Source organism: Taurulus bubalis (genome assembly GCF_910589615.1).
Source record: "Taurulus bubalis genome assembly, chromosome: 1".
Lineage (NCBI taxonomy): Eukaryota > Metazoa > Chordata > Actinopteri > Perciformes > Cottidae > Taurulus > Taurulus bubalis.
Window position 1 is genome coordinate 5,800,316 of NC_136589.1, and position 12,382 is coordinate 5,812,697.

Below are 12,382 nucleotides of genomic sequence, written 5' to 3' on the forward strand. Positions count from 1 at the left end.
TCTCTCACCGTAACCCCAAATACAACAATCCCTTCTCACCCAGAATGCAACAGGGTTTTATCCAAGGTTTTCGAATAGGTAAACCTTCCCTTTTTGCTTGGCATGTTGCCTGGACTGAAGACACCATTCAGCTCAAGAGAAGCTGCAAAAGATGGAAGGTAAAAAAAAAAAAGAAAGCCAGAAAGGACGGAGAGAGAAATCCACAAACCCCCATGGTGTTGAAAGTGGCACAGCAGGCTGAACATTATGCTCTTAGTAACAGCAAGTGTTGCTGACAGGCTGGTTGGCTGCTGGCTGGAGAGGGACCGTCTGCCAGTCTGCCGCAGATCCAGACCTCACACACTGTTGACATCTGCAATGGAACAACAGACAATACAGTAGACAGGACGAGCCCATCACACAAAATAAATAACGTGCATGCAGTTTTTACAGAGAATGCAACATTTTTTATATTCCAATCCCCACACTGTCCATCTTTTGTTGTGCATTTTTGAGACAGATGCTTTGTGAGAGGCATGATGTTCCTGTCGGCTCTGAGATGTGGATTCATCTGACTATGCAATTTAAAGAAATCCATATATAAAAAAAAGAAAGAGGAGCAGCGACATCAACATGGGACATAATGGTTATTTTACCATGCCAAAAATGCCACCGAAGACTTAGGCTCAATGTTATATACTTCAGTCATTCATTGAATTATTTGCTCAATTTATTTACTTATTTATCTACCTTTGAATTTATTTTTCTACTTAAAAGAAGAAGAAAAACTGTCTTGTAAGTTACAAATCTTGAACATCTTGATGAACTAATTTTATTTCTCAATAGCAATGTTTTTTAAGTGAATAATTTATAAACCATATAATCCATTTGTGATGCTCCGATGCTTTAAGCCTGCTGTCAGTTTGTTGAGACACTGATGCAGAAAACACGCTTGAGTTTTGGTATCAGTTGTTTTGTCTCTGGGTGTTTGATATGCTTTTCTCTGTTTCCCTGAGATTTCTGCTAAAAAGTCAGGGGTCTCTAATGTGCTATGTGAATGTGTGTTTTCCAAACATTATTAATGTGCTGCATCATATGCCAGTCCCCATTTTTGATTTGTTATCTCAACGCAAGCCTCCCCTACAAGTTAAACCTGCTACCACAAGTCTTTTGGTTCAATCTTGTTGTTTCAGAGTCTTGGGGTCAGTTAGATGCCTTCAGTCAAGCTTTGTTTGGATTTGACAATCTTCATTTTATTCGATCTGTCAAGAGGGGCTTAGCCCATCACTATAGAAACTGGGGACATGAGCCCAGGCCTGACCTTGTGACTGGTGAGAGACAGGAGACTTAGCCAATAGCCAGAGATCAGGTTGCACAGAGGATGGCCTCAGCAGAGATGTGTGTGACTCTGTGTCTGTGCTGTCACAGGCATCCTCCACATCCCCGCTGGAAAAACACAACTGAGCTGAACTGGAGCATCACTCAACGCTGCTCTGCTTTTATACATTAAAGCTGTGTGTGTTCGTGCATGAGTGCATTCATGCGTGTGTGTGTGTGTGTGTGTGTGTGTGAGAGAGAGAGAGAGATTGAGTGAGTGAGTGAGTGAGTGAGTGAGTGAGAGAAAGAGAGTGTGTGTGAGAGTGAGAGTGTGTGTGTGTGATTGACTGTGTGTGTGTGTGTGTGTGTGTGTGTGTGTGTGTGTGTGTGTCTGTCTGTCTGTCTGTCTGTCTGTGAGTGGTGTGCATGCAGATGAGTGTACTCAGTGAGAGTGGGCTGTACTCTGTGGCTGTCAGTTATAGATATTGGCTAAATTGTGGAAATTTGGAAAAACACATGCTTGCATCTAAACATGCACAGATATTAGCTAACAGTATACCCCTCCATGTACCTATATGAGAGAAATGAAGGATGCATGAATGTAAATATTGATATTTAAATATCTGCCTTCTGGACTGTTAATTAATGTACAGTGTAACAGAACATATGTTTATACATAGTAAAACTTAAACAATGTGCTACCATTTAGAATTATGTCAATGTTGTCATGTTGATGGAGCAAGCCATTAATGTATATATGGCAATCAATAGTACATACACAATTTATGCATTATACCAAACAGAAAGATGTGCATAAGTTGATTTAATTGCTGAGTTTTTCAGTTGTAAATAAAACTGTACATAACAACAGACCCACAGCCTATTGTGTTTAAAGAGGCATAAGTGCAGATATACATCTGTTGTTATGGCAGACAAACTGGACTGTGTGTGGCCAAGGTGGTAAACGTGAGTCTGTTATATTAAGCCTGTCTGCAATGTGCTGTGTTGTGCCGTTCATGTCTTGGGCAGAGAGCTGTGCTGGCCGTGTCTCCTGGGCCTCCCGCAGTGGAGGACATGTTCTCAGTCTGTCTCACACAGTGCATCTTTAATGAACTGCAATGATCAAGCATATTGCTCTCCATGGGGCTTAATGACGCAAAGAAGAACACTTATAGGTTGCATATTGTGCGCGTTCTGGGCTCGATAAATAATCTTGTGACAAAACATCATGGATGTGTGTGAAGGATTTCTGCTGCTCAAGCAAGATTGAAATTGGGGTTTAGAAGGAAGCTAAAAGAAGGAAGTAAATTCAAAAACACCTCTGTGAAAGAGTCTTCTTAATTTTGCACATTATATGCACATTATGCACATTAAGTGTAGTTAATGATGTGAAACAAACAAGGGGGACAAACCTGTACTATACAGGCTGATGCACCGGAGCACTGAAGAGGAATGTCAATGAATTATAATGTGAATGAGGGACCATAGAGTGCTTTGCCTGCCCTGCTTGAGATGTGCCACTTGATGGTAATGCCAATGGACACTCTGAGCAATTTAAACATTCATGCATTGTCCAGCCAGGGCGCTGTGGATTTCAGTGTAATAAAAGCAATGTGACAGCACTCGACGGGGGGGACCAGGGATTGTCACTGTCTCAACAAGCTTCGTGAGCCTCTCAGAAGGTATTTCCATCGAGCAAAAGGGCACTGATACACAGGTTCTTTTAAATGTGGGTTCTTGAATTTGTTGCTGTACAAAACTAGTGCTACACCCTGTATGAAACTACCTCGCTCAACCTGCTCTTTAATCAAGAAATGTCACCAATGCACACACCTGATGATGCACCATGCTGGTGCATGCAGTCTGTGTGTGTGAGAGAGAGCTCACAAAGTCCTTTCAAAGCTGACCTTCACAATCTTTGAGGACCCTCTCTGCCTGAGAGGCCTTTGGTCAGCTTTAATTACCCTCACTACCTCCAGCTGCCTGCTCCTCAGGTCAGCGCTTCCATATGGTCCTCCAGGAGGCAGCAGGCAGGAAAGGCAGGCAGGGGCGGGGAAAGTGCTGGATACCTGTGGGACACTGATTACATAAGCTGCTGCTAATGAGAGAGGTTCTTAAGTAAAGGGCTGCGAGTTCAAACGATCACAACGGTGGCAGTGGCTGACAGATGCAACCCCAGAGCAAGGGGGACTTGATTAAACACACACACACACACACATGCACACCTGTGCACATGATGGGATACATGCACATACACACCTGCATCCAGCAACACTTTAATACACACTCACACACACAGAGGTACACAGCAGGAGAGCGGCTCTTTGATGAGCCAAGACTAGAGGTTGATGAGAAGGGGCACTGCAGCCTGATTCAGCTACCCTGGGGTCACCGGCGGAGTGTGTGTGAGTGTGTGTTTGCGTGTGAGTATTTGTGTGTGTGTTCATTAGTCACATTGTGTGATAACATTACACTAGTGACTCATTTGGCATACACCTCTCAACATGGGTCCTCTTCCACATGCAGTGACTAAAAGCAAATTTTTCCAAAAATATATGCAAATCAAATTTGACTTATTTTTGTCCAATAAACCAATTTCTTCTTGCAGAATACATTTATATCATCAGATCTAATTCATTTTAAAGCTTGATAATGAAATCCTTGCAGCAGTGAAGATCAAAACAAAGATTAATGTGCTGTTCGGCTTTCGAGCCCAGCTGTCATGTCATCTGTTTTTCTCAGACAAGGGCTTCAGGGTAATGCGGTTAGACCTCACAACAATGCTTAATCACAACAAACCGCATTAAGCCAAAGGTAATTGTGTTTGCTTGGTATATGCGTGGGCCAATCTGTTTCGCTGCTGCCAATGAAGAGGGGCATGGAGACGTGGGGTGGGCTTTCCACTTTGGTGCGGAAGGGGGGCACAACCAAAATAGTCGTGTTTACCTCCAATGTCTGGCTCCACCTTATCGAGTTACAAAGCTGCTGCTGCGACTCAGATTGGCCTCTGATTGATCAGAGCTCTGATGGCGAGAGGCAGCATGACTGACAGTCTGACAAGGATCTCAGACGGGAGCTAAGTAATGCACGTCATGTCATTTTCTCGGATGCACCTGAGGTTTAGTTTCTCATCCAGGAGGAAAAACAACAGAGCCGATTGTATCGCTCTGCCATCTGCATTATGGTAAACTGGACATTCTCCACATCAGCCAGGACATCAAAGGGCAGTAAATGTCACATTTGAATTTTGAAGGGTTCGGCAATTGATATGAAATGACAAAGTGTTCTGAATGTTTAGAAAAAATCTTACTTTTATTATCCAGCTTGCAACCAAGCAACTTAACAAGTGATAGAATATGAATGTAACAGAGTGAGCGTATATAAGATTCAACAAGCATTTGCTTTTACACCCTCACTAATACTAACATGGGTCTATAGAAGTTATCTGACTCTTCAAATCTGTTGAACACAACAGTTAGGCACCTGATGCAAATATCTCCCACAAGCCTGCCAAACTTTTAATTATTAGCTCCAGTGATAGCACTTTAAAAATAGCATAGATTTACTGTACATATACAAGTATTACACTAAAGATGCTGAAAATGATCCAGTCCAAATGAATCCCACAGCATCAGTTAACAGAAGAGTCCTTTTTTGGTCAGAGGGTTCGTCCAGAGAGGATGCATGCAGGTCTCAGGACCCAGACTGGACCCAAGGCGACAGCAGAGCAGGTCACATGGGATAGAACTGCGAGGCAGCCTCAGACGACTGGATTTCCACCTGAGCCATCTTGAACTGGGTGCACTGCAGCCATTTGCGCAGAGCAAACGGAGGGGCTCCGGATGTCTGGCCCTGCAAACACTGGTGGTTCACACGGTTCTGGATGGCCTGGAGTCGCAACTGCAGCCCCGCAGACAGATGCTGATGAAGGAAAGAACGAAACAACGTTTTAGTCTGACGTAACACAATTAGTCAATAGTAAATTGCATTGTATTATTTAATCTGCATCAATGTTTTTTTTAAAGCCTTACCTTAAGGTTTGACTGAATCATGGGTAGCCACATAGGGATTAACTATAGGAAAGAGTGAGATGAGAAGGGATACATATTATGTTATGTGTTAAGGTGATCATATATTAACCATGTAGAAAAATACCAGAATTATAGCAAACCTTGACAAAGATTGTTGAGTTGCACTCCTGCAGGGCCTCCATCAAACTAATGACATGAAGACACACCATTTCTACCATCTAAGAGAGAAAAACATCAATCAAAACATAGTTACAGTTTCTTCATCACATATGAAACAGGAATTAATCCTAACACACTACATTTTCGGTGGACATTTTTTCTACCTAAGCGGCCTTATATAAATGGCAGAGCACTTACCACTTTATTGTGGGCCATGAGCTGCAGGATGCTGGGTGTAACCCGACTCCAGAACTCCAGGCCAGTGAGGATGGCGTTGGACGAAAATTCTGTCTGGTTCTGGTTCTGCAGGGACGGAGCAGCGGCCGCCTGCTCGCAGTAGATGGTCCACAGCTGGGCAAACATGAAGGCATGGAAAAGAGAACACATGTGCAGCACCGACGTCTGGAGACAGAGATCAAGACCAAAACAGAAAAGGCCAGTGAGGAGGTTATAGACTAGAGCATATTAACGAAACCTGGGATCATTTGAAGGGAATTGTTTCTGCCACACCTTTGACTGTTCCGGAAAACCAATGAGAATGACTATTAGATGATCTGCGATGTGGGAACCAGCATCTAGAGGGATGGGCATACAGGCGGTGGAGCCCTGGTGCAGGGCACAGTGTGTCAGGGAGCCCAAAAGTAGCCAGGACAGCTGACGAATGTGGGACACACACTCAATGAATTCTTTTGGCCTGCAGAGAAAAAACATTGAAATTCAGTTTCACAAATCAGCCCACAATATATTCGATCCAATTTATTCTCATACCTCTCAGGATTCCACTCAAGGTTTCACAATCATTTGTGTTGACCCAAGTTACATACAAACATATTTTGTCACATCTCTCTGGTGGTATCTAGCCATGAAGAAGTTTTTTTTTCTTTTTCTCATGGATGGATATCTTACAACCTGAAAAAATTATAGTATTGCTAGAGATATGTGAGGATATATGTTTTCATGTAATTTGGGTGGACTGACATCTGTAGTCATGTCATTCTTACCCTTGTTGCATGGTGGATGGAGGATGGTAAAGCCAAGGAAGATAACGGACCACAGCTTTGTTATCACGGTGATTGCCTTTGCTGATCTCCATGGCTGCGACTTGTGCCAAGCCCACTTTCAGGTTCCCCCCAAAAGTGTCCTCATGCAGCGGCTGACAGCAGGCCTTCATATGGCTCTGAGTGACATATTGGGAGTAAGGAAAAGTTAAGGCTGAATAATAAACAAACCATATAAAAATACTATGAGAGTTGTGGCTCTCATTTGAAGAACAAGACTTACTTTTAGTTTGGTTAGCGTGTGCATATCTGCAATGAAGTCCAGGAGTTCACTTATGTATTGCCTCATGCATTCCATGGCTGCTGTTGTGCACTGTGGTGAACAAAAACAGTTTATCCTTTAGGAGGAATCACAGTGGGGAACTATCATTATTTCCCGCTGTTTTACGAGGCTGATTCTAATAAGATCCAAGCACACATCTTGTAAAGTCTTACCCCCGGCAGCGTTAAGATCATGTGCTTTTGGATGATGGTGGATTCTGCTAGCCGTGTACCAATATCTGCACAAACAAACTGAGAAATTCCACAGCGGGTTTTAGATTTGTATTCAGGATGAAACACTGTGATTTATTTGGTTCATGTCAACTGAAATGCGTAAAACAATATTTTGTACCTGGACCAGCAGTAACAAGTTTGTGTCAGGCAGAGGAGACTTGAACTTGAGTGCCTGCAGAAGCTCTAACACCACAATGCGGGACATGTAGAACTTATCTCTCTCCTGGATGCGAGAAGATAGAGAGTGGAGTAAATGTACTGATGCAGCAAGGCTGCCTTTTTCTATTATCACTCCCCCTTACTCATGCTGCGAGGAGAGCATAAACTCTGTAGCCTGAATAGAGGGGGAAGGACAGGCAGCGAGAGGGGAGGGAGACGAGGCCGGGAGACAGAGAATAGACAGAGAATAGTGAAGCTGAGGAGTAGATTTAGGCCAGTCCAGATCTCTCCTCCCAGAGTCCCAGGCAGCTCAGATGAGGCTGTCAGGCTGCCTTCTCCCTCCCTGAGGACAGGCTGCTCTCTTTGTTCATCCCTTCCACACAAAGCCCAGCTGCCTGTTTACAAACCACACTGTCATCTTCTGGCTTCCACTTTGTCTCTCTCTTTCTCTATGCAGTCATGTTTGCTTATGTTAGGCGCAGGCACATGCTCCTCCGCTCTTACAGAATGCAGAGATGCGTCCGACTCTCACTGTGTGGCTTGTCTCTCATAATTAAAAGTTAATGGATCATGTCCTTTTGGTAAATAGCAAATTATAGGCTGTTCTTAAGCTAGAGGGCCCAGTAGCATCTGGCATGTAGTGCAGTGCGGCTGCCTGTGACAAATGGTGTGACAAACTTTAGTAGGTCTAGAGAACCTGACTTTGTGTCCTCGAAACCTGACCTCCAAAGATAACTGAGCTGCGCTTCCCAGAAACCTCTCCTCTCTAACTGCACAGGACAGGTTCCAAAAGCAATTGCTCATAGTGACTCTGGGTTTTGAAAAGCGGATATTATACAGTGAGGAATTAAAGAGGGTGTAGAAAATCAATACCGCAGGAGACATAAAGCATGCAGCGCTGACAGTGGTGGAGGACTGAGGATCCATCTGGCCCAACAGTGCAGACAGCCCTGGCTCCATCTCTGTCTGAGACAGCCACTCAGAAACACACTGTCGGCCCTCGTACGCCAACTAATCATGTTAATCAATACTAGCTGACTGCCTACTTAATCATCTGTGACACATGGCCACATTTCTGGCTGACTGGAGAGTCAGGGAAGTGGGTATAGCACCAAAAGAGTGATGAGTGAGAGGCCTGCGAACAGGAGCTCAACATTTTTAACACTGCAGATTAGTTTAAAAGGTTTAACTCTTTCAAGACTGCATAAACACTAGATGTCAACACAGGCTTCATTCCTGCATATTAAACTGAACGATTATATGTAAATACTCTCAAGAGTACCTTGTTGAAGGATTTGTAACACAGTCCACATAGTTCTACGAGGTAGGAGAGGCTGAACATGCCGTACTGGATGACAAAACTCAGTAGCTTGGAGATAGGCTCCAGGAGGCTCTGTAGCGTGGAAGAAGAAGAGAGAGGGTTAGACATTAAAGGACATAATTTGGTCATTTCAGTAAATTTAATTCTGATCTAGGGTGGCTTACCCGTGTTGCATTTGTTGTTGGGATTTTCAGTAGACAAATTATTATCCTCAAACTGGAATCCATGGGGCACTAATGAGACACACATATTGCAAAGAAATCTTGACTATCAGTAGGTTGTGAAATGCAAAAGTTGAAATGTACTGCATGGTGCATAGCCATATTCCCGGACTTTAAATTTGTGTGCAGTGATAAATTGATTAGAGTACATTAATTTGACCTCCGAGGTTAAAATTGCCAGAGTCAAATCAACTACATCTATCCTATTGAATCTGACAAGGGCACTGCTAGATGCTTTTTCCTCCAGCCATAATCCCATTAGACCATATCAGACCATGACTAAGTGAACGGGAGAGTCAATATATACTTTCAGAGGAAGCACAGATGGCATTTTTGTGAGGAAGGTCTGGAACTGGTTGCAGATGGTTGTCCACAGGTTGCTAGGAGAGTCCATGGGAAGAGCCTCCATGAAGGTGGCAATGTTATCCAGGCAGTGCAGCATTGTGCCCCCTGCTGGTAGACTCTTCTTGTTGTTCAAACCCTGGAGGGCACAGAGGCATAAACCATAACAGGGTTATATAATGCAATTCTATAAGCGTAGATATTTCCATTTAACTGATCATTCAGTCCTGATCAATCACAATGCTCATGATGAGAGTGGGGGATTTAAGACACTGAAGCACAAGTGATTGCTTGGATGAGCTCATGCATCAATGGGTTTCCTATCAGTGCCATTTATTTAACTTTAACAGTAACAATAAACTGGTACACTGGTGTAGAGTAAGGCAGGTTTTCTTGAATGCCCTGCTGATTTGTTGTTTTAGATGGACTTATGCTGTTCATGTAACTGCAACCAGAAAAGCTTTTGCTTTGACAAGAGCTCCTCCTGCTGGTGAAATGACTCAACACAATTGCATGAAGAAGAAAGAAAATCCCACCTCGAGTAGCATGTTGAGGGCAGCAACAGAACTCAATTCATTAAAATCTATCAGGGAAGATGCAAGTGTTCGCAAAAAACTCCCATCTGCAAAAAGAGAAAGATAGACTGAATTCATTGAAGTACTGTGACAGAAAGTCCAGTGGGAAACTATTAAGTTAGTCTTATCATTATGGAAAATGACATACATTCAAATGAATATGTAAAGGAAAGGATTCAAATATGCATCTACTATAGGTTATAAAACGTAGTGCAACAAGGTCAAAACACAGACATGAGCAGCTGAGACATGCTGTAAGTCTCTATAGAAATAATGCAGGTACATTTGAAGGACTTTTGAGTAGTCAGTGGTATGAGCAGACCTTTGATGTTACTCTGGAAGAGTTGGGGCAAGATGCCATTAGGGGCCAGCTGGTGAAACATACAGCGGAGGAACTGCTTTGCTACACCTGCTACATTCCCTGGGATCAACATACTGCAAAACATCAGCGGAAGAAAGGCTGTGTTGGACATGCGGTCACACTTCACATGTATTATTAAACCCAGCCATAAGCACAGTGAACACTGGTATGATGATTGCAATACTTCATACCTCTCAGCTTGTCCAGAAAAATTGGCACTAGAAGCCAACCTGAAAGAAGTTAAAGCAGTGGATTAGGGCTTGGGGGTGAATTATGCATGAGTTCTGAGTGTGAGTTCTGAAACTTCATTTAAAGGTGAAGTGCTGTGTGGATGTAGATTACAGGAGCAGTTGTACCTGCCCACAGACTGCATGATGTCAAGGAGCATTGGCGCAGCCATATCAGGGCTGAGGTGGATGAACATGGAGAGAACCACCACTGCTAGGCCGAGAGTCTCTTCGTCGTACTCCTCCAGCACGGCTGCACAGTCCCGACACCTAGACATCGCATATAAATGAACCAGGCCAGTCTAAGCATTATGATCACCTGTTTTAAGACAAGTACAGCTGCTGATTGATTGATTGATTCACCTGTCAGACATCGTAGGCTGCTCATCAATGAACTCTTCAGGCGCAGGGACAAACATGCTGACTGTGCTGGGTGCAGAGAGCAGACTGGTTTTTGTAGGCCCTATAGAAAATAAAGAATATCAGTGATTAAAAAATAAGAACAGAAGGCTTTTGGTAAGATTCAGTTCTTAGAGCTGAACGAGGTCAGTGAGGAATATTTACTTTATTGGATTTCTGTAGATGCAATATGTTACTACTGTATGTCCATATGTCTCCTCAACGGGTCATTACAGGATAAAGACAAGTCTTAAGTGACTGACCCGTGTCCCAGGTGCTGATGTTGTGTGGCGCACTGGATTGGTGTTCCAGCTGTCTCTTCATTAGCTGGCTCATGGTCAGAGCTCCCAGGGAGCCGCGCTTCACTTGACGGTACTGAGCTAAAGGTCAGACACAAAAACGACACCTGGGGTGAAGTACCTCCTAAGACCGTTCCAGCACTACCATCAAGTGTGTGTGGTTACAAAGAAATAGGTAAGACACACATGAAAAGACTATCAATGTGATTTTTAAATATCACAAGGACAAAATTAAGTCAAGCACCGAGTCTGTTTGAGAGACTACAACATTAAAGAGTAACATATAACTTTTAGAGTGACGTCTCAGGGATTTTAATGGCTTTATGATAAGATGCCAAACAATATTTTGGCATCTTATGGATACTGTAAGCTCCAATATGAAGATCATTTAAAAAAAAGTGTTTTTATCTTTACAGGCTATATATATATATATATGAGATGACACGTAAACGATCTAAAAATGGTCGATTATGGCCCTCATAATGATACCACAACAGTCAAATTGAACGAGGTTTATTAGCGGACTAAGAAGCAAAGTATTTGGATCCTACTTGATACTGAAGAGCGGTGGCTTGTTTCAGGCATAGCAGCTTCGAGCGTTGGGGCTGAGGCAGATTCTCGAGGCTTTTCCAATGTAGACAGAACTTTGTGATCTGCAAGGCAATATGGGTAAATAATGGGCAGGGCTTTGGCATCACAATATATGCCATTTTATAAGATATGGACATTCAGTAGTAATAAGCACTACTTGCTACAATTAGGTGATTACGGTTGAAGTTGATTTAGTACCAATTTGTGTGAAGTTTAGTGTTTTGTTTCCAGCAGCGAAAGTTTCAAATTTCGAAAATCACAGTTTGCAGTTTGATCTTTGGTTTTGCTCCTCTACTTCTTTCATGTTAAGTCATATTACATAGTTTCACAGCTTCTGGTGTGTGCCGTAAGACCTCTGAAGCTTTAGGATGACAGGAAAGGAGGAGCGAACACATACATAGAAACAAACCACAGTACACAGCTAGAGTGGATGGTTAAATACAGATATGAGTACAATTATATTATAAAAACTTTAAGGAGCAAACCCATGTGTTGGCAATATTCATCTCTATATGAAAATCATGTATCCTTTACATATATACTGTCCATTGTCAAATACTTACTATCACTGCCATTGGCCTCCATTTTATTTGGAATATGGTGTGAAAATCTATCAGTAGTCTTTAGTTGAATTGTGCTTTTCATCACAGCGAACATTAAGCCTCTATTCATTTTAATCGATGCTGTATTGTCAATAATGTAAATAAAGTGCAGATTGGCGAAAACATCTTTGAGGAACAAAAGCTGTGAGGAGGTCAGTGATTACGTCAGGAGTGAGGCCATGATGTGATCTGCAAGTGATGTTTTCATAGTCTCTATTTTGTTTATTATACAGAAATATGCAACCA

The 12,382-nt window shown here is 42.7% G+C and overlaps 1 protein-coding gene across 1 annotated transcript in view; it reads right to left on the reverse strand.

Annotated features, from left to right (window-relative positions):
• Positions 1-4,830: 4,830 nt before the first annotated feature.
• Positions 4,831-12,382, reverse strand: part of unc79 (unc-79 homolog, NALCN channel complex subunit) — a gene marked incomplete at its 5' end in the record, with an annotated part of 32,214 nt that continues 24,662 nt past the window's right edge. The window contains 19 exons of the mRNA XM_079229033.1: positions 4,831-5,217; positions 5,328-5,369; positions 5,468-5,545; positions 5,685-5,888; positions 5,997-6,180; positions 6,488-6,663; positions 6,768-6,857; positions 6,980-7,057; positions 7,158-7,262; positions 8,481-8,591; positions 8,684-8,752; positions 9,048-9,221; positions 9,619-9,704; positions 9,980-10,092; positions 10,210-10,248; positions 10,375-10,515; positions 10,609-10,708; positions 10,869-11,024; positions 11,495-11,596. Of these exons, the coding sequence (XP_079085159.1) occupies positions 5,029-5,217; positions 5,328-5,369; positions 5,468-5,545; positions 5,685-5,888; positions 5,997-6,180; positions 6,488-6,663; positions 6,768-6,857; positions 6,980-7,057; positions 7,158-7,262; positions 8,481-8,591; positions 8,684-8,752; positions 9,048-9,221; positions 9,619-9,704; positions 9,980-10,092; positions 10,210-10,248; positions 10,375-10,515; positions 10,609-10,708; positions 10,869-11,024; positions 11,495-11,596 (2,237 nt within the window). The 3' untranslated portion in view covers positions 4,831-5,028. The remainder of the gene's footprint in view (positions 5,218-5,327; positions 5,370-5,467; positions 5,546-5,684; positions 5,889-5,996; positions 6,181-6,487; positions 6,664-6,767; positions 6,858-6,979; positions 7,058-7,157; positions 7,263-8,480; positions 8,592-8,683; positions 8,753-9,047; positions 9,222-9,618; positions 9,705-9,979; positions 10,093-10,209; positions 10,249-10,374; positions 10,516-10,608; positions 10,709-10,868; positions 11,025-11,494; positions 11,597-12,382) is intronic.